General features: G+C 35.3%; 1 protein-coding gene and 1 non-coding gene across 6 annotated transcripts in view; both read right to left on the bottom strand.

Moving 5' to 3' along the window:
* The window catches only part of LOC105216288 (cyclin-dependent kinase 14), a 224713-nt gene that overhangs the window by 23333 nt on the left and 178803 nt on the right, over window positions 1–22577 (bottom strand). For all 5 annotated transcript variants that reach the window (XM_011190703.3, XM_054230011.1, XM_029042886.2 and 2 more), the window contains 2 exons: window positions 9569–9774; window positions 7949–8040 (listed from right to left, as the gene is read on the bottom strand). In XM_011190703.3, coding sequence (XP_011189005.1) covers window positions 7949–8040; window positions 9569–9774 — 298 coding nt within the window. The remainder of the gene's footprint in view (window positions 1–7948; window positions 8041–9568; window positions 9775–22577) is intronic.
* On the bottom strand, window positions 8774–8838 carry LOC114804444 (U7 small nuclear RNA). The gene has a single exon (XR_003752641.1). It is a non-coding gene; the product is annotated as a U7 small nuclear RNA (small nuclear RNA).

Genomic DNA, 22577 nt, shown 5'->3' with positions numbered 1-22577 from the left:
ACTTCATTAAAGTGATAACCGCTATATTCAATGTTCAGTTCAAACTCAGTTTTACAATTGCTTAAATGCTAATTATTGTCAAAAATGAAAGTACACAATTTTGTATATTCATTTTAAAAACTAATGATTCGTAATCAATTACGAAGAATGAAGAACTTCCTGAAAGAACGGCAACATAATTGCGCATACGTCAGAAGGCGTCTTGGTATAGTTTGTTCGATTGGCTACAATACAAATCTTGGAGTAGCGAAGGAAGCTGACAAAAGAAAGAAATAGCCTTTCCGAATAGTGTATTCAATAAGTAAAGTTGAACTTCTATAACTCGAACTTCTTTACTCGAAGATCTCCATAACTCGAACTCTTTATGAGAAGTAAAATTTCATACAAATCTCCTTTCATAACTCGAACTTTTCAACTTGGGCTTAATACAAAATTTATAATTCTATTATCGAAGCAGAATTTTAAAAGATTCCCTTTATATCTTACGGAGGCGAATAAAAAATACGATATTACACTTATGGATTGCATAAATCATGTAGTCAAGAGATACAGACGCCAAGAGCCAAACAAAAGCAAAGTGCAATAATCAAAATAACAGAATATATGTTTTAAGGTTATATACATAAAATTTTATGCGAAGTAATTAAATAAAACTGGGTATAAATCTATTGTTTAGTCCAAACAAATACTCCTCTGCATTACTCTCCAAAAAGTAATAGAGAGGTAATGCAGTGGAGATAAACCGCCCCAACTTCGCTAATCACTGATCACCCTTTACACAACAACATAGAGATACACAAATAGAAGAACAAGTGAATAACACGAACACAAAAACCCGCGATTTCATATAAGGAACAAAACTCATAAGAAAAACCAAAATACAAACTCCAATTAACACAAGTTACAGTGAAATTCACGAAAACATAAAATAAGTGAAAACGGTAATAACAAAAACCCAAAACTGTGACAATTACAGTGTACACACAAACTCAAGGATTATATCCCTCACACATAACACCAATCAACAAGGAGGAACCAATACCCAACACAACACAACACGAAGAGAATCTAATATTAAACAGGTCAATATATAACATATTCACTAACACTTAATTCTAAACAATTACACATAGAACAATTAACAATATTGTCAACACACAAATAAAATACCCTAATATCATAAAGAGCAAAAAATTTGTAAGTGCGACCCAAATTCATCAATATTATTTAAATTGAAAGTGCAAATCAATATTGTCAAAAATTCAAATTACAAATTGTGCATTTAAGCGAACTTAAATTCATTTCATTTGTTTCTACTGAGTTTGACACATTTTGATCACCAGTTAATTACATACATACATGTACCCACGAGAAGAAGTGCAATAATAAAACGCATAATTGCATGCTGCGGCTATTGCACTCTTGCTCAAAAGTAATTAATATAAATATATTCAAACACCCGCACCTATTTACATACACACGAACTAGCGATCTAGTTCGTAGAAGAATTGTTGGTAGCGAGCGCCAAAAGCGGACAGTGCAAACTAAAGCAAATACCCAATAGGAAATTCGAAAGGTGGCCCAGTAAGAAAAATTGCAAAAATCCTGCAAAACTTTGAATTCCTAATTTTGTAGCTTATTTCGTGCGTAAACTGTAAAAATAACCATTTTCATTAAAATTAACAACTCTAGATCAACACAAAGGGAGAAAAAACCAAAAACGGAAATTTTGAAAATAAATTCAAATTATAAATTTTACTCTCTACACTGTTTATTTAATATATACCCACTCAAATAACATTGTTTACACCCACCCAAATCATGGAAATGGAGGATTTTAAATTCACTACCACCGATTTAATAGAATTCGTGGAAGATCACTACCAGACCCAAGCTGAAGAAGAAACAGTTTACACCCTAGAAATTAAAAGAGTTACACTAAATTCGCTTTACGAGAAAGCAGAAAGGGCATATGATGCTATTCGGAGAATTTCTAGTGATACCCGCGAAACCATCGACTTCAATAAAGTCAAGGATAGATACAAGCAGTCCTATAATATGTACCTATCCTGTTTAGCCTCAATTAATGAAGATGTAAACAGATGTAAAACCCTCGCGTCATCCCAACCCATTAAGGAAAGAGCCTCAGAAGACTCTACAATAGATTTCGGTCCCAAGATTGAGCTACCACCATGTGACACCGACATCTTTTACGGAGATTACACGGCTTGGCCCACATTTCGAGATATGTTTACGGCCTTGTATATCCGTAACCCCAGAATAAGTAATGTTGAAAAACTCTTTCACCTTACCCAGAAGACCCGAGGCGAAGCAAGAGAAGCTATTAAAAACACACCCCTTACGAATGATGGTTTCATACTGGCTTGGAAGAATCTGGTCGAGCAGAATGAAAACAAAAGAATGCAAGTCAACACCCAATTAAAAACCCTTTCCAACCTACCCGATGTCACTCAAGAAACAGGCTGCGCCCTGCAACGAACGGTTAACAATGTGTTAACCAATTTAATCCATCTTGAGATTGACACAAAAAGTTGGGACCCGATATTGATATATCTTTGTAGTTCGAAACTACCGAAACAAACACTAGAAGCATTCGAATCTACCCTAGAAGATATTACTTCTATACCCACATGGTCAAATTTCGACTCTTTCTTGACCCATAAATATAAAACTCTAGAATCCGTATCAAATTTCAAGGATTCAGTAACAAAACCCCACCTTGGCTCAGTAAAAAAGACAGACGGAAAGAAATATAACACATTTCATGCCAATGTGTCAGAAAACCCAATAGCTGGACCCTCAAATTATCAACACAGATACACTTCTTCTCAACCCCACCCGGAAGCAGAAAGTTGCAAACTTTGCAATAAGCATCACCCGATTCGTGAATGCCCCAAATTCCTAAAAATGAACGTTGAGACACGTATTGCCACAATCAAAAAATATGGCTATTGCCACAACTGCCTAGCTATATCACACAGCTCCAAGAACTGCATTAGTAAATATTCTTGTCGAAAATGTCATAAAAGACACAATACCCTGATCCATAGAGAATCCACCACAACTCCAGAAGTGACCAGTTCGACTTCTGATACCGCTACAAGTACCGCAATACCCACCCACAACACAATTCAGCAAGCCTACACCACCACACTACAGTCCACTCAAATATCAACTCAAGACCCACTCAACCCCAGTAGGAAGCAAACATTATTGGGCACTGCAATGGTTCAGATAGAACATAATGGTCAGCGATATTCTGCAAGAGCACTCATTGATTCAGGATCGGAGGCCACATTTATATCTGAAAGACTTCAACGAAGTCTGGATATACCCACCCACTCTACATCAGCCCAAGTGACCGGAATAACCAACACGGTTTTAGCAACCCCCACGAAAATGTGTAATATTACCCTACGTTCACCCGTAAACACGAATTACAAAATTTCAACTCAGGCATTAATTATGAACAAAATTACCGATAATGTACCCACCCAATAAATCCAAATCTGGCTCTAAAGAATCTAGGTTTCACCCTAGCGGATACCCAATTCCACAAACCGAGACCCGTGGATATATTAATTGGTGACATCTACCCAAATATCCTACTAGGCGGAATAAAACGAAACATTCTAGGCTCACTCCTAGCTCAAGAGACAGTATTCGGATGGATTCTGTCCGGACCCATAACCCAACCCTCCAAAAACTCATCAATAGCATAATTTCATCACAAAATCAAGCCAGAGTATCTACTCACTTGCTTTGAAGAGGTGGAGGAAACCCCAAAGGATCCAGTAAATCCCAGGTTTGATGGAATATGTAAAGAAAAGTTTCAAAAAACTACCCGAAATAAATCTGATGGGCGCTATATATCAACCCTACCCACTACTCGGAAGAAAAATGAAAGCGAAAATCATCAACACACAACCCGAAAAACCCACCGACGAACAACTCATCATATAGTAGCATGCGGATTATGTGAAGATGACCACCGGTTAGCCACATGTACGAAATACTTGTCGGCTAACTTGCATAAAAAATTCGAAGTAGTCATCAAACACCGCTATTGCGTTAACTGTTTAGCGAGGTCACACAAGACGGAAGGATGCACAAGTAGGAATCGATGTTCCATCTGCAATGGGAAGCACCATTCATCTCTACACGGTCACCCAAGACTACACCCAGCCAACAAGAACGAAGTTGTTGACAAATCTAGATCTCAAACACTACCAATAGAAACCCGGCTATCATCCTTACTGGCTAAACAGACCCTTACACATTCTTAAACCCGACCCTTAAGAGACTTCAAATGTGTTCAAAAACCCTTTGACAACATAGTCTTGACCCTCAAAACAGCAAAGCAGATATAATGTTGGAGATCGGAGCGGATATCTACCCATACTTTACCCGGATTGTTCAACCCAGACAATGGCACCATGATATCCCAGAGCATAGCATTCATCTGGACCCTAACATGCACCCTATAATAGATAAGTATACTCCAGAATATAAACCCACAAACCCCACTAATACAAAATTTATTTCGCAGATACTGCAAGGCGGCCGGGATGTTTAGTCCAAACAAATACTCATGTGCATTACTCTCCAAAAAGTAATAGAGAGGTAATGCAGTGGAGATAAACCGCCCCAACTTCGCTAATCACTGATCACCCTTTACACAACAACATAGAGATACACAAATAGAAGAACAAGTGAACAACCCGAACACAACCCGCGCTTAAACAAAGTGAATAACACGAACACAGAAACCCGCGATTTCATATAAGGAACAAAACTCATAAGAAAAACCAAAATACAAACTCCAATTAACACAAGTTACAGTGAAATTCACGAAAACGGTAATAACAAAAACCCAAAACTGTGACAATTACAGTGTACACACAAACTCAAGGATTATATCCCTCACAAATAACACCAATCAACAAGGAGGAACCAATACCCAACACAACACAACACGAAGAGAATCTAATATTAAACAGGTCAATATATAACATATTCACTAACACTTAATTCTAAATAATTACACATAGAACAATTAACAATATTGTCAACACACACCCGTATAAATAAAACTAATTTATAACGTTTAAACTCAACCCATTAATCTTTTCTTCAAACGGATCGGCCTCAACGTCATCTTAACTCGACATCTATATTTTACTGGTTTTTGAAAAATGATATTTTTTAAAGAAAATTCCATAACTCGAAGTATTTTTGAAGATTATGGTGATTCGAGTTAGGGAAGTTGAACTGTATTTCATAATTTGAATATATTTCCCACTTGCAGCGATTAATTTATACTCACGCTGTGAAATTGTCCTTAAACATTCGTGTAAAACTAACAGGCCAATTTCAATGTTATTTCAAAGAGAACAAGCGCAGTTTGATCTCCACAAATAATCATTTTCATTTTGAATTATTGAGCTCGTGAACAAATACTCCCCTCATTTGTTTACCAGCAAATTTACAAAGTTCATCATTGTCGAGCGAATTATGTAAAACTCTTTGGCAGCCCATGAGGCAGAACAAACAACAATAGCAAAGTATTGTGTCATAATGAGTTGTCGGAAGTGGAAAACGAAGCGAGCGCAAAGAATAGAAGCGGAAACAGTAACCCAAATGAAATCATTCATGAAATTCATGCAATTGTGAGAAATTGTCAATTCGCAGCAGCAGTAATTGCGGTATGGAGAGAGCAGGAGAGGGAAGTAAACTAAATGGGCAAGTGCGGCTCCAGCGCATCCAGGAACTCGAGCAACAAAGATGGCCGCAGCAGGAAGCAGCAGCAAGACGTGGGGAAACGTAACGATGACTACGAAAAAATAAAATGAGAATAAAGAAATTGTACAAGTGTAAAAAATGTTGGACAAGCATGCGAAAGAGAAGAGAAGAGAAGAAGAAACAAAAGGCAAAAAAGAAAAAAAACTAAAGTACAACTCATGAAAATTAGAATTGCGAAGTGAAAAGTTTTTGTTTTTCCATATCTCGGACAAGAATCAGATTGCTGACAAATAATGCGAAACTACACGCAGACTTCGAGAAGTTGGGAGCGAAGATGTGGCTGGGAGCGCATGGTCATCGCTAAAAGCAATTAAGGTGTGGTATTTAAATTCGCCAAATAATTGCAGCAATTTAAATGTGTTGAAAGCGAAATGTGTGCAACATGACGGGATTTACTGCAGAAATTACTGAATTCAAAATCCAGCCTCCAAGTAAATGTCTTAATACATACATTTGTATATCAAAATAAAACTAACAGTTGAGTAAAGTTCTCTTCGGTGAATTTGCTTGACAGCATTAAATTAGAAAAGAAATTTTTAAGTTAAATTAAAAAAAAATAAAAAAAGAGATTTATATATTTTAATAGAAGCATTTTCGGGGTTAATAATGTGAGATGACGCCAAGAGCTTGGCGTCTTTATAAATTTTGCATTACTTCAATCTTTTGTCACCCAGTCTACATGCAAAAAGAAAATCTACACATTTGAGTCATAAAATACTATAAATATGGGTAGGCTGTTGATAAATGGCCGTGACGTATGTCACCTTAATAAAATGACCACCCTGATTTGACAGTGACATAAAGTGGCTCATTTCTCAGGCCTTCTTATGTCAGCAACTGAGAAGAAAAATACAATACAGCACACAAGAAAGCACGTGAATAAAGTTGAAGTTATTAGAGTAGAATGTTTCCCTCTTAAGTGGCATATTTATTGCTGTTGTCAACTTAATGCTTGATAACGGCTTGTCATTTCAGCTGAAACCAAAGCCGTCAGGGGTGGAGAAGTTCTGGTACAGTCACTTGCTATACGGAATAACAACAAAAAGTGACAATTTTTTTAAATTACGATGAAATTAAATAAATTCTTAAAAAATTTCATGAACAATAAATTAATAGAATATATGCATACATACATGAATGAATAACTACAACCATATAGGCTTAGTGATAATCTTTTAATTAAAAACGAAATATCTACAATAAGTAAAAATTCGCTCACATTTTGAAGGTCCTTACTGTGTATTATGTTTTGTTTCTTTTTCTAACATTCATATTTAAATATTAACTTGCATATATATATGAATCTTTAATAAAAAAAAAAAACTGACAGTTTTCCACTCGATTCACTGGAAAAAATATATTCTTTAAAAAAGTCCCAATTTTTCACCCGCTTTTTGCGCAACACTTCCGATTGGGTGACTGTAAAAGTCAAGCCTGATGGTATTGATTGTGATTGATTGCGGTGTGGGTTGGTGACATTAATGTCACAAAAGGGACATACTCCAGTGTAAAAGTGGTGAAAAGAACACCACCAAATATGGCAGGCACACAATGCACAAACAAATAAATCAAAATACAAATAAGACTCCGCTTTTCTACTCGTTTTTCTTAGGCTTACTCTTCGCAAGTGAAATTAATGCGTGCCAATATGTATACGGCACAAGCACAAACAACGGACCCTTCCTCCTTCGACGACCTTTTCAAACCTGCCTAAAGCCTAGCGTTAAAGGGTCAAATTTTCAATATCGAAAGGCTGAAAAACAGACAGCAGTCTAAAGTAGTAGCATAATTTACGAGGTTGGCAGAGCGACAAGCGCGCACAATAAAGTTGAAGGAGGTCTACGGAAGTCGTTGCTCGCCTCCATTTTTCGCCTTATCGCTGCAAACATTCATCTCGTTTTTATTTTAATAAATATTTGTCAGTCTTTTGGGTGGCATTAGCGACAAATAAATCGCTTGTAGCTTGATAGGATTTGGCAAACCGAAAGGGCTTACCTTTTATGATTTACATAAATCGTTAAAAGGGTGAAATTTATTCACTTTACAAATGTTTCCTATATACATATGTGTGTGTCACCTATTGAATAAATAATGTAATTTAAAACAATTTAAATGCTTGACTTACTTGCTGAAGCCCTTGTATACTGTGGCATATGAGCCCTCACCGAGCGGTTCCAGTTTTATATAGGCATCCGATTTTCCAAATGGCGAGTCGCCCTGTAAGTAGAGAGGAAATTTAAAATAAACGTTATGTGTGTCACTTCGTTGAGCAATATATGTTAACTCCATAAAATATGCAATTTTTTTTTAATTTATCGAATTTAGTGCTTTACTATTTTTCTAAGCTAACGAAGAAAATAGAATAACGAAAATCATCATATATAGTATATAGGCTGAGGTTATTTCTGAACCAATTTCACTAATTTTCACCACCAAGGTACACTAAGTTCAAGACTATACGCTAAGATATATCCCATATTAAGAGCTAGGGGAAGTTGAAAACATTATAAAGCAGTAAACTTTATGTAAATTACATTTGTTGCAAAAAAAAAAAATCGATAATATACTTCGAATTAAACACATCGAATTAATAACATGATTATATTACTAACATTTAAAATAGTGAATAAAGTTGGAAAATTAATAATTGTGTTTTTGTGAACTGACTTGAAAAAATAATAAAAAAATTAATAATCAAAATAGAAATAAAATAATATATATAAAAAGCATTGTATTTTGTGTTCATACATGCATGCGTATAATCCCACCATACGTTTTGCTCACTGTGATGTCAGCAAGCAACTGACCTGACATCGCTTCTATGGTGTAGTAATGATTGCAGTACGTGTGTTCCACACGTACACTCAGTGTGCGCTCCGTGGGTATTGGGCAACCGACCACCGTTTTAATACATATTTTACTTTTAATGACAACTTAAATGTATTCAATATCGGGACACTCAAGCAACTAATGCAAGGGTCCCATCAAGATAAATTCCAAAGAGATCAAAAATTTGACTTAACAAATTGAATATACCGTCAAATCACATTCTACTTATATGTCAAGCATTATAAGCTAGTTGAGAATTCAACGGTACAACGCTTCCAGCAAATGTATTGAAAGAATTTCACAGTATGCCTGCCAACAACTAACGACATGATTTAGTGGTGGTTGAGAATGTGTTGTGAGCAAGCACTGCATTGCTGCTACAGAGTGACGCACGAAATGTGCAAACAAAATCCAAGCACAGGGTGTATTGCATTCTTGAAATTTGGCAAAATATTAGTAGGGTTCTTGTATAACAAAAGGCATGTGTGCAAATGGTAAGTTATTAGTAAAATTTTATATATTTTTTACTTGAATATCTTTCCTTTTTTTGGAAAATGTGATGACAGTGGTGTGGTATGATTAACCGCGAATGACAGTAAAGTGGGTATTTAACGTTTTATGTCGCTTTTAATTGTCCAAAACAGACAAGAATCATCAAAAGACAACCAAATAAAATTGTACTTAGACTACGAATGGAGAAAATGAGAAAAGTATAATTCTCTGTTGCCGATGTGATTATTTTTTTCTTCGCTAATCTACTGCGCTTAATGCAATATTTATGCCGTTTTATTTCCCTATTGTGTTGCACTTCCTTTCTACTACCTTTTTATTATCGTTTTCCGTTGTCCACAATAAATTTGTGTATACTTATATACCTTAATACTGGCTTGTAGTTAATAAAGTAGTAGATACTTACGCCAAATGCGCTAAACCGTTTCCGTCGTGGGTGCGGGTCCTGTTTGTTGAGGAAAACCTCCGATTTGGGTCTGGGCGGCTTTTTCGGGCGCATAATAACGCGTGTCTCCTCTCGAATGTCTTCGTCCAGCAACTTGCTGTCGGATGATACGGACAATTGCCGTTGGACGCGCTCATGGTGGTCGGTGCTGTCAGTGCTACGCCAGTCTGCGAAGGAGAATAAAAAAATCAGCATGAAGAGATTAGTAAGGAAACGGATGTAACGTGAAAAAATAAATAATTCAAAAGCACCACAATTGCTGTCACAAACAGCTGTAAACTTGTACAACTGTTTAAAAATGGGAGCGAAGTGCTCCAACTCTCGGTGTGCATAGGAAATATGTATGTAAAAAAATTTATTATTCAAAAAATTAATTGTTGTGGAGTTTTCAAATTTAAACGGTTGCTGGGATTTTAAAACACAAACGCAGTATAAAAATTGGGATTTGATTTTTATAACCATAAACATACATACATACATATGTATGTACATATAGTATATACATATTTAAGCTTTAAAGAGGCTGGAAAATATTCTGTTGATTTCTAATAATGGTCTAAAATAATTGCATGCTTATGAGTCAAAGTACAATTTGAAATACAGCTCAGACATAAATTCTGTTTCAAATTCCATTCACCAAAAATTAAAAGGGTTTATAGAAATGTTATAATAAAGACATTTTAGACTGTCTTTTGGCATTAGAAAGGGGTTTATTAATCTCTATCATAAATTAATAGACTCAGTATGACTTAACCAACTTATTCCAAACGTTCCATTTTATGTTAGAGCACAGCAGAAAATGAAGCGTTAATTTGTCGTCCGATAGAAGGATATCGGATACCACAAATGCTTTAAAATTGTTGAATAAATCAACAATCATGAAGAATCATGCAAAATCAATTTAAAGCCAAAATGAACTGTGTGTGAAAGTGACTTATTATTACTTTGACTTTAATGCGAATGTGAAAATTCAATGCAGGATGCTATTCACAATCATTTACTGAAAAATTTACATTTAATTGCCTTTAATTGAAATAAACCAACACTGGTTAATAAAAAATCGCATTCTGACAGCAACTGCATTTTAAATTCACCACAATTAATTCCGCTGCAAGGAATATGGCATAACCCACTTTTCAGCCGGCAAAATGTTGTGGTATCCTGCCACATTTTAAGTGCTAGCACACCAAAGTACGAAGCTTGAAGCCATTGCGACTACGGAAAAGTGGCGAACTATGCGTTTCCGTTTTAATGAGAATCAGCAGTGGAGGAGACAGCTGCTGCAAGTGGTGAAATCATTAGTGCCAGTGTCCGGAAGTACAATGGACGATAGCATTGGATTGCGAAGTGCCGCGTGCTTGACTTCTTTCTCATTCAACTAAACCAAATAGTGAACTGCTGACCTGCCACAGTAAATGATATAAAGCACAAAATATTTGGTTAAAAACTACACAGTTGAGTTCATGCAGATTTCTATTTCACGCTTTATTCTTTGCATTCCAAATTGCCGGTGGCGTGTGCTTGTGTCATTTATCCATGCATGTAACCTTAACAAGCGCACTTCGGCACATATGAATACAAGTGTATTTACAAATATACTGATCTCAGTGTATGTGAGTTTGTGCGAGCACACCTAATTGTATCTCTGCATGCTTGTCGTAACGAAGGGCGGCAGCGCCAAAAGGATGTCAGCGAAAGTAGCCAAGAAAATGTTGTGACGCCACAACGACAACCTTTTATTTCCACAATTTATACAGCAAATAAAAAGGTTACGAGTAAAAAAAAGCACACACACAGAAACAGCAATGAATGGAAGTAACGACGACACGGCTGGGAAATGGTGAACTGGAGCACAGCTGTGCAAAAGTTGGTCTAGGACATTACAAAGATTCGTGGCGTATACATAAGGGCATAAATGGAAATGCATGCGTGTATGTGCCTGGGTATGTACTCAGATATACATACATATATATATACATATATATGTAAAATACGCACAAAAGTACAAAAATATGTGCGTCTGATTAAAGCGACAGCGACTAGAATGCCACACCTATAGTGTACACACCTTTCAACGGAAAGACATGTTTATACGAGATGTCACACACCGCGCCTAAAAGTATGCAGTATTTAATAACAAGGTTATCATATAAATTTTAATACTGAGTTATCCCATATGTATGAATTGAGTAAAGTTAAAGTTAAAAAACGTGTGCTAGTATGTATTTGCAATGTGTAACGAAATAATAATTTAAATTAATGAAATATGAATATTTAAATTTCCTTTTTATCGAAAGTTTTATAATTTTTAATCTTATTGCAAATTGTAATTAATTAAAAATTACTAACTTAATTAAATTTTAAAGGTTAAAAATATTATATGATTCAGGTCAAGACAAGAGACAAGGCAGGAGAAAACGAACAACGTTTCATTCATGACGTCCGGAAGCATTTTCAACGAAGTCATTTCTAAGAGACCCGTAATCTCTGAGTTCATTATTCGTTTATCATTGAATTCTGTTTCGCAAGGCTATTCAGTAGCAAGTAGAGGTATGGACTGACTTTGCGACTTCAAAATACTCTCGGAAACCGGTTGCAGTAACTGGGAAGTATCTTTTCTGCTGGCTTCAAGAAGTAAAACTTCCTTTGGTATAATCATAATCATTTAATTTTTTTACACACATATGAAAGCATTTCAATCAATTACAAAGTATATTATTAAACCAAATCATAATACCACTAAGTTCTTGTCATCACGTTTTGACTGTGTGAACACCCACATCACATACACATACTTATTTACATCCAACACGCATACTGTTCCATGAGCTCTGCTGCAACTGCTCCAGCTACTGGGTCACCCAGTAACCTGGAGAACTGCGAAGAGACACGAAACGCGCCGCCATACCGTGTTATCAGCTGAACACAAACAACGCATACCGAATCGGCTATACATATTTACTTATATGTTTATATTAGCACCACGACGCTGGAGGTGCATTGAATCAAATAACAGTGACGGGCATAATAGCACACAGGTATATATTACATATTTACGTATGTTGTTTTAGCAATTGTTGCGCCGGATGCGCCTGCATAACGACCAGCCAACGCCCGCGTTCGGGTATATTTTGCAAATATGTATCCATTCAAAACTGCCACCTCCCATGGTGCGTGCGATTAACTCAATTCATTGCCGGCAGAGAATGCGAATTCACCGCTACCTCTATCTCTGTTGCCGCGCATTTTTACCCGCTTTTATTTGACTGTGCTAATTACTTTTTAAATTATGTGCTTTCATACACATACTCATACATATATGTTGATAAACATACATATGTACATATACTATACTTTGCAGATATTGTGTAGATTTGAGTGCTCAAATAAATTCGCGCGCATTAGTTCTTGGTGTTGAAAAGCAAAGTAAACTCTTTGGAGGCTTTTATTTTTCCCTCACACGAAGCATGCTATAGACATACAAATATATGTAATTTGTATATACAGTTCAAAATTATATGGATGTACATATGTGCGTGTGTGTTTTTGCATGGCATGCGCTGCGGTCATCGTTAGTTGCTTGCTTGTGGGCCACTTTGTGAAACTTTCGGTTCTTGGTTAGTTGTATATTTCATTCGCTTGTTTTGGTGGTCGCTTTTGGGTAAACAAGGCTACTTATACATTCTGAGGCTGCGCTTATAAATGTACATAGTATATATGCATGTAAATACGTGGTCTTCTAGATGATCCTTGAAGGTATTCCCACTTGGACTTGATAAACTTAATAACAAAATTACTAGATCCTGTCAATGTTTGTTAAATTATCGTCATATCCTCTAATATTTATACCCGTTTTTTTTTAAACTACTGTTTTCACAAAACCAAAGAGATCTTTGCTGTCCTCAGTAGCTATCAAATGTCAGAAGCTCATTTCAAAGTTTATTGCTGTAGCGGCAGAAAATATTAAATAAAACAAGTAAGGAAGGCCTAAGTTCGGATGTAACAACAGAACATTTTATACTCTCGCAATTTATTTATTTGACTTTATTTATATTATATAATACACAATTTGACCCACATTTTCGTCATATATATTGTATAAAGTCCATTGAAGTTGGTTAGTTATGGCACTTTAAGTGTTTTCGGTTTTCGCCATTTTGTGGGCGTGGCAGTGGTCCGATTACGCCCATTTTCGAACTTAACCTTCTTATGGTGCCAAGAAATACGTCTTCCAAGTTTCATCAAGATATCTCAATTTTTACTCAAGTTATAGCTTGCACGAACGGACGGACAGACAGACATCTCGTCCCCTGATCATTTTGATATATATAACCCTATATCTAACTCGTTTAGTTTTAGGACTTACAACCAACCGTTATGTGGACAAAACTATAATACTCTCAGCGAGAGTATAATAATTAGATAAATATACCAACTATAGAGCAAACTTTTCGCTTTCGTTCAACAAAATCGATAATACTACTGTTAGACCTTGTGAAAATTGCTAGCATAGCTCTTTCACATAAATATAAAGTTCTATTATTTATTTGAAGAAATGTTCTCAAGGGTAGGTGACTAAATTTAAAAGGTGAATCACTATTCACAACCGGGTTCAGCATTGCAATAAATAATTAAGAAATCTGCTGGAAACACTGACCGTCGTAACTAATTGGTACATACGCTTTTAACAAGTTAAGAGTTTCTATTTTTTGGGAAGAAATTCTTCATAAGAATGTGTACCGTAAAAGATAAGCGGTGCTAATTGTTATGATTTTCCAGAGACAAGAAAGGTCTTAAAAAGGATTTAGAAGAGGAGTTGGCTTATAAGGTCCTTAAAACACCACATAACCGTTATGTCTCCATATAACCAACCCGATTAACTTCATATAACAGTCGTGGACAACAACCGAGTTTGAGGTAATGTTTTAGCTAAATTATTACTAACAATTTCTCTGCTTTTCAATGAACATGTTTTTGTAACGCAGGTTACAAATTCCTCACTGGGTACTGCGAAATCACTGTTACGGTAACAAAGTTTCGCCAACGGTAGCGTGGAAAGTTTAACAGGCTAACGGTAAATGGAATAGCAAATAAGCACACTATTTGTTTAAACTTTTGAAATTAGTTTGTGGCAAAAAAATTACCAAAACAGGGAATAAGGCGAATAAATTTATAGGGGAAAGAGAGAATTTCTATTTATTTTAGTGTCAAATATACTTTATTTGGGAGAAAAAATCGCGCGAGAATGTTTGTATCAATTTCAACGTAAGTATCTACATAGTACATATATCAGGACATGTACATATCTACATATGTACATTCACACATTTTCATTGAGTTATGAAACAAAATGTGTTTTTCATTTTGATTTCATAGTTTTTGTTTTAAAAATGAAATTGATTTATCATCTACTGTTGGCTGAATATTTATAGTCTGCACATTTTACAGCTGCTAAATACAAACTGCATATGCAAACTACGCAATACGATTTGCTGCAGTTGCAATTCACATAAAATTGCATAAAAAGCAATTGTGGAGATGACAGTGAAAGAATTGCGAAAATGATAAATAAATCGCAAACAATCATAAATCAACGTCACAATTTGCAAAAGCAGCTGAGTTTCAAGTTTTTAAAACTTTCGACAAAAAAGGTTAAATAAATAAAATAACTAGTGTGGCAACATTACAGATGTTCCTGATGAGAGGGCAAAGATCCCATCCCATCCATAGTAAATATTACATAAAACTGTATACAATATTCTTATACATATTCACATTGTCCTTCATGTTTTAGGAAAATCGCTACAAAATAAATATAAAGATTACATTCCATTACAGCTCTGCAAAGCTCTCGTAATTCAAATGGTACTTGATATATTCCCGGGCGTGTAGTCTATTTTCTTAGTCTATTCAATTCACTCAAATTCTAAGTAAGTTATACTAAACTAACTAGCACAAAACCAGTCTAGTCCACAGCCATATTTGCACTTGGTTAAAATTTTCGTTATAGGACGAAGCGTTCGGAAGTTGTAGCGCATAGAAATATAAAAATTAAATATTTATCAGTAGCAATTTTGGCAAAGCAGGGAGAAACAAGTGCAACTAATAAAATATGTTATATGCCGAGCAAAAAATGAAACGAAAATAAATAATAATGCTATGCTGGATAATATACAGGGTGCACGCATAAAAAGATGCGCTACATGGAAGTGGGATGGAATTTATTCTTCGAAATTCCGTTAAAGCGTGGAGAGGGTGGATCCCAGCCAACTAAAGCATTTGAGTAGAATCGAATTGGTTGAGGCAATTGCGATAAATGATGACTCCTACCTATCTACAATACAACAATACTAACTGGCACTTAACGCCAATGCGCTTATACCAGAACCGTCATCGAGTAGACATACAACTTTTCGCTCGAGGAGTCGCTGTGGAAACAGGCGCCAATGTCCACTGCGTAAGTTGTGGAGGAGATAATTTGAAAATTTCGTCTGCTTAAGGAGTGGAAAAGCCCTGAGATGTGATACTTTGCCATAACGTGCCACTTAAATTGTTTATTGCAAGCTTTTGGCCAGTTAATATTGTGCGCCGGGAAGGAGGTGGAGGAAGAGCACGATGAATAAGCAAGCTGGTGAAATGTAATAAGGCGAATAGTAAATAAAAATGAAATACAAATAAATAAAACCGTTTTAATAGAAATAATAAAATACACAAGTGGGAGCCAATTACGGGCAGCAGCGCAAAAGGCTGCATTCCCACCAAAAGAGTAATATATTTCCATTTTATTTCATTTATTTTATGTGCAAATGCAACAAAGTGTGTGTGTGTTTGTAGAGCTATTTTGGCGCATGCAACACGCCTTTCGCCATCGAATGTTTTACAGTCGACGAGCAGTCGCATATTTGGGCCAAAGCGCTGAAATATGCACAATGAATAAAATATTAAATTCAAATAAGATAGGAGGAGCTGTGCAAAAATTAAAGCGACGAGTGCTACATCCTTATGAAAGCATTAAAAAAAGAATGCATAAATATATGAGATTTATTACACTGTTGTGTGTTGTTGTATGCGCATACATATGTATATACATACATAGAAGCAGCTGCATAAATTGTATATGAGCACATTGCATTGCTATTATTGTTAGGCAGTAAATATGGCAAGCGAACCAAATCGAAAAGCTATAATAAAGTAAATGGTTTCATTTCATTTTATTTATGTTCGTTTGCGAATAATGCAAATTGAATGATATTTTATGCAGTTCAAATTGATAATTCAGTTAGAACGGAGAGTAGCAATTAGGATTACAAAATAATTCAATTAAACGACCGAAATTGAATGAGCTAGAATAAATTGAAAATCAAATAGAATACACATTTAATTGAAAAATTAAAAAAAAGAAAAAAATACTAAATTGTAAAATAAAAGAAATAAACTTTAATTTAAATGACAGATAGAACTTTGAAAAATATAAATTAAATTCTTTCCTTTATAAAAAACTAAAATTACATCTTATTGAAACCCAAATAGCTGATGAATATGCAAAACAAAGACATTCAATTACAAATACAACTTTTGTTTAGTTGCTGCTGCAAATTCCAATGACTTCGGTGATCAGAAATGCCTTTTGCTATGCTCGGCATATAACTTTTGTGCCCAACACGCTGTCATTGTTATATTTTTTCTCCTTTCGCAAAAAAAAAACAACTATATTGTATTCTCTCAAATTCCGGTTTTAAACAGTTTAATTATCTGATAATTCCTAGTTTTTTAATAAAATGAAATCTATAACTTATCTATAAATGTATGTATAAATGAATAAAAACCTCGAAACTTATGAAAGACTGGACCGATATACAGAGCTTATTTGGATAAGTAAATATTGAAAATTTTCGAGAAATTTAATAACAATAAAATTTGATTTGAGTATAAACATATTGAACATAAATAAAAAAACTTAATAATTTAAAAAATATAAAAACAAATGTGATTGATGTTTGTCAATAGCCCAAAAACAACAATTTGCGTTTAATACAGATCTACAACAATTTATATCAATCACTTATGCTTAAAAATATATGCAAAGTATTGAAAATTTTATTATGATATAATTTAATGTACAGTGTGCTAAAAAGTTTACGCACAAATCTTTTTCAAACATTTATGGAGTTCAAATACAACTAAAACAATCCGAAATCGCAATTTTTTTCATACAATGTTCAACGATTCTATTACGATTAAATGTTTAGCATATTAATGCCTTTCATTTCTTCCAGGAATTCAATATTGTCAAATAAAAAAGAACTGAAAATCACACCCAAAAAGATTAATTTTGTGTAAAAAGTCAAAGTGTAAAGTTGAAATGAGGTGTGGTCGTGCAATTTTATTTGGGATTCGAAAAATTATCTGCAATTTGCCGAATTATTAACAAACCGCCATCGGGTGAGCAGACATATTCAAATATATTCAAGAGTCTGGAACTTTACAGATACACCACGTTCAGGTCGTCCAAAAAAGTTGACACACCACAGTGAACGCAAAGTTCTGGGAGCAATACCGGCAGACCCAAGACAATCAGCACCGGAAATATAGAAGGAAGTATATTTTAGCCACAAAAACACGCGGTCGTCTAGTATAAGATAAAAATATCATATTGGAATCATCCAATTCTATGCGCACATGTGATGAGGGTTTTTTCTATATATTATATAACTTCATCTACTAACTTTTTTACCTTCGGGTAATTACTCTAGCCAACTCTATGATACCGACACTTTAATTCGAATTTCAAATACGGAGTGATAGAAATTAATTTATAACACATACAAATTAAATCCTTTCATTAAATTTTATTAAAATTTCTTGGAAGGTATTTTTTATCATAAATAATTTTGGCCAGAACAATTAAATTGAAAACAAGTAAGGAAGGGCTAAGTTCGGGTGTAACCGAACATTTTATACTCTCGCAATTTATTTATTTAACTTTATTTATATTATATAATACACAATTTGACCCACATATTCGTCATATATATTGTATAAAGTCCATTGAAAGTTGAAAACCATAATATTAGGTTAGAAGTACCGAGGTCCTCATGTTCGATATGTGGGGCCTTGACAACCTATTGTCCGATTTCGGTGATTTTTAGAATGGGGCTGCCACACTATAAACGTAGTATTTGTGCAAAGTTCTGCACCGATATCTTCACTAGTACTTACTTTATATATTGTAATGTAAACGATTCAGATCGTGTTCAAAGTTCTGGTATATAGGAAGTAGGCGTGGTTGTGAAGCGATTTGGCCTATTTTCACAACATATCATTGGGATGTAAGGAAACTATTACAAACCAAGTTTCATTGAAATCGGTGGAGTAGTTCCTGAGATATGGTTTTTGACCCATAAGTGGGCGACGCCACGCCCATTTTCCATTTTGTAAAAAAATCTGGGTGCAGATTTCATCTGTCATTTCTTATGTGAAATTTAGTGTTTCTGACGTTTTTCGTTAGTGAGTTAACGCACTTTTAGTAATTTTCAACCTAACTTTTGTATGGGAGGTGGGCGTGGTTATGATCCAATTTCTTTCATTTTTGGACTGTATTAGGAAGTGGCTAAAAAAAACGACTGCAGAAAGTTTGGTTTATATAGCTCTATTGGTAGGGGGCGGGGCCACACCCACTTCCCCAAAAAAAATTACATCCAAATATGCCCCTTCATAGTGCGATCCTTTATACCAAATTTTATTTCTATAGCTTTATTTATGACTTAGTTATGGCACTTTATGTGTTTTCGGTTTTCGCCATTTTGTGGGCGTGGCAGTGGACCGATTTTGCTCATTTTCGAAAGCAACCTTCCTATGGTGCCAAGAAATAAGTGTGCCTAGTTTCATCAAGATATCTTAATTTTTACTCAAGTTACAGCTTGCACAGACGGACGGACGGACGGACAGACAGACATTCGGATTTGAACTCCACTCTTCACCCTGATCACTTTGGTATATATAACCCTATATCTAACTCGTTTAGTTTTGGGTGTTACAAACAACCGTTATGTGAACAAAACTATAATACTCTCTTTAGCAACTTTAGTTGCGAGAGTATAAAAATCTTTATACCGAAAGTTTGGTTTTACAATTTAAACTAGTTGTAGTTTAGTTTATAACTAGCTGATTGCACTAAGTGGACATATTTTATATAAAGTAACTTTCTATATTAAAGATGCAAATACAATTCGCCCGTTACATTATCTTTGCTCTTAAAGGCATTAGTTGACAGCTGACAGTTGACGTTTAAAGCTTATTTTAAATCTTTTCGTTATTTTACAATGAATATTCGCTTTTACAAGGAGCCAATAATTCCCAAGATATTGTGAATAATGACTATTTGCTGTAATCCAGATTAGATTACCGAAGCGAAAGGCAGTTCCACTGAAGAACTGCATGCATTGTGTCGATTAGTCCCCATATGACAATATAATTTGATGGGAAATGTCGACATTACGGATTTACTATCGAGTATGCAACAATAACAGTAGTGCTTAACAACAGACCACTATTTATATATTGTGCTTTAGCAAAAAACTTTAAGCCAAATTGTAAAAACATGTTTGGCCATTTTGTATTAGCAACGCAAATGAATTTTAAATGTGCAGTCCTCCTCCGCAATGAGCTCGCGCTCCTCCTATTCACTATTGGCGGTGCTCATAGCTGCTTCTTTGTATGCGTCGGAAAGGAATAAATAAACTTTCGGGGCAAATAAAAACAGCGTTGCACACACATACACACGCGTATACACGGTAGGTAAACAAACAAAGGACGAAAGAAAAGGGGCGACGAAAGCTTAACAAATAAAATGCAAAATAGAATAAAGAAAATGAATTGGAAATGGCATTGTAGGCAAAAACATATCCGGCGAAATGGCGGAACTGTGGCACAAATTCAACGATGCCCCGTAGGCGCATAAAGACAAATGTGATGTGTGTGCATTTATCCTTGTCTTCACAGCGACGTCAGTAAATAGTTGTTTGTAGTTGGAAAATTGCTTCAGCAACATTGTTGTGCGTTGGTTTTGTTGCAGAAAAAAGTCAAACTCTCACAACCGCATGGAGCACAAGCTTTTGAACCCGGCAGTTGGCATAATAGCTTAGGCAGAAAAGCCGGAGCAATAGCTATAAAACAAACAACTAAGTATTGGGTTCAGTTAAACTCTTAAAGAGTGGTTTTAAATGCATACAATAGGCTATATTTGGTATAGAAATTGCTGAAGCAGTTTGCTATGTACCCACATTTTAATACTTTAATCAGGGCTGAAGATTTTTAATCAGCTCACTCAAGAGCCACACATTATTACTGTTTTATTAATTATAAGTTAAATAGTATCGAAATGTTGTGGTTAAAAATTAGAGAGTGCTACCATTATGTAATACCAACAGTAATGGATTTTTAAAAAATTTGATTTCTTTTTATTTATGTTTTGTTTTTTGGTAAATACTTTATCTCGTGACATCGTCCAGGAGATGGGAGTTAGTCACCAAACCATTTTAAACCATCTGCAGAAGGCTGGATACACAAAACAGCTTGATATTTGGGTGCCGCATGATTTGACGCAAAAAAACTTCTGGATCGAATCAATGCCTGCGGTATGCTGTTGAAACGGAACGAACTCGACCCATTTTTGAAGCGGATGGTGACTGGCGACGAAAAATGGATCACATACGACAATATCGAGCGAAAATGGTCGTTGTCGAAGGCCGGTGAATCGTCCCAAACTGTGGCCAATACGGGATTGACGGCCAGGAAGGTTTTGAAGTGTGTTTGGTGTGATTGGAAGGGAATCATCCCCTACGAGCTGTTCCCATATGACCAGACGCTTAACTCTACCATCTACTGCGAACAACTGAACCCTTGAAGCAGGCGATCGACCAGAAGTGTCCAGATTTAGCCAATAGGAAGGGTGTAGTGTTTCAGGACAACGCCAGACCACACACTTCGTTGATGACTCGTCAGAAGAGATTTTATCGCATCCACCTAATAGCCCGGACATAGCGCCAAGTGATTACTACCTGTTCCTGTCCATGACGAACGACCTTGGTGGTGTAAAGTTGAACTCAAAAGAGGCTTGTAAAAAGTGGCTGTTCGAGTTCTTCGTAAATAAGGAGGGGGGTTTCTACGAGTGGGGTATTATGAAGTTGCCGTCTAGATGGAAACAAATTGTCGAACGAAACGGCGCATATTTGAACTAAATCTGATCACTGTAATACTTTTTATAAAGCGTTGAATAAAGAGCAAAAAAGCGCAAGGGAGATATTTGCCAATCAATAAAAAACCAATAAAAATTTATTATAAAAATGTTGCAAAGGAAATCAACAGAAGTAAGTATATTACATTAAATGTATCATTTTAGTGGAAGCTATGTTCATATAATACTCAATTTGTTACCAAATCCCAATATAATAATCGAAGTGTTTTCCATAAATTGTATTCAGATATCTGGCAATCTGAAGGAATGAATAGAATTCAAAATTTCTTTTTTTTTACTAAACCATTAAGGTCATTCAAATATTCTCACACAATTCCATAAAGATACCTGATATGTTAATTTTGTTAAATTTAATAAGGTTTATAAAAAAGTACAGTGCTCCAAAAAGTGGACCATGTATCAATTTTACATTTTTTGGCACACTTTTTTACACATTAATTGCCCATTTTAGAAGCTTGTATGAAGAACTGGGCTTAGTTACTCTCCGCTTACATCCATTTCACTTTATTGCATGAAATACTTAAAAGAAGTGTTATTGACAAATTTGGTCCTTAACGCTGTTATCATGATCTGACAACCGCTAGATAAACATACGGCATAATAGTGATCATATTTACATATATAACTCTATATCTATCTAGATTAGGTTTTAGATTTTACAAACAACAGTTAGGGAACACAACTATTATGATTTTTATAACAAATAATTTTACG

This window comes from Zeugodacus cucurbitae, chromosome 4, assembly GCF_028554725.1.
Source record: "Zeugodacus cucurbitae isolate PBARC_wt_2022May chromosome 4, idZeuCucr1.2, whole genome shotgun sequence".
Lineage (NCBI taxonomy): Eukaryota > Metazoa > Arthropoda > Insecta > Diptera > Tephritidae > Zeugodacus > Zeugodacus cucurbitae.
This window is presented reverse-complemented; position numbering and strand designations above follow the sequence as displayed.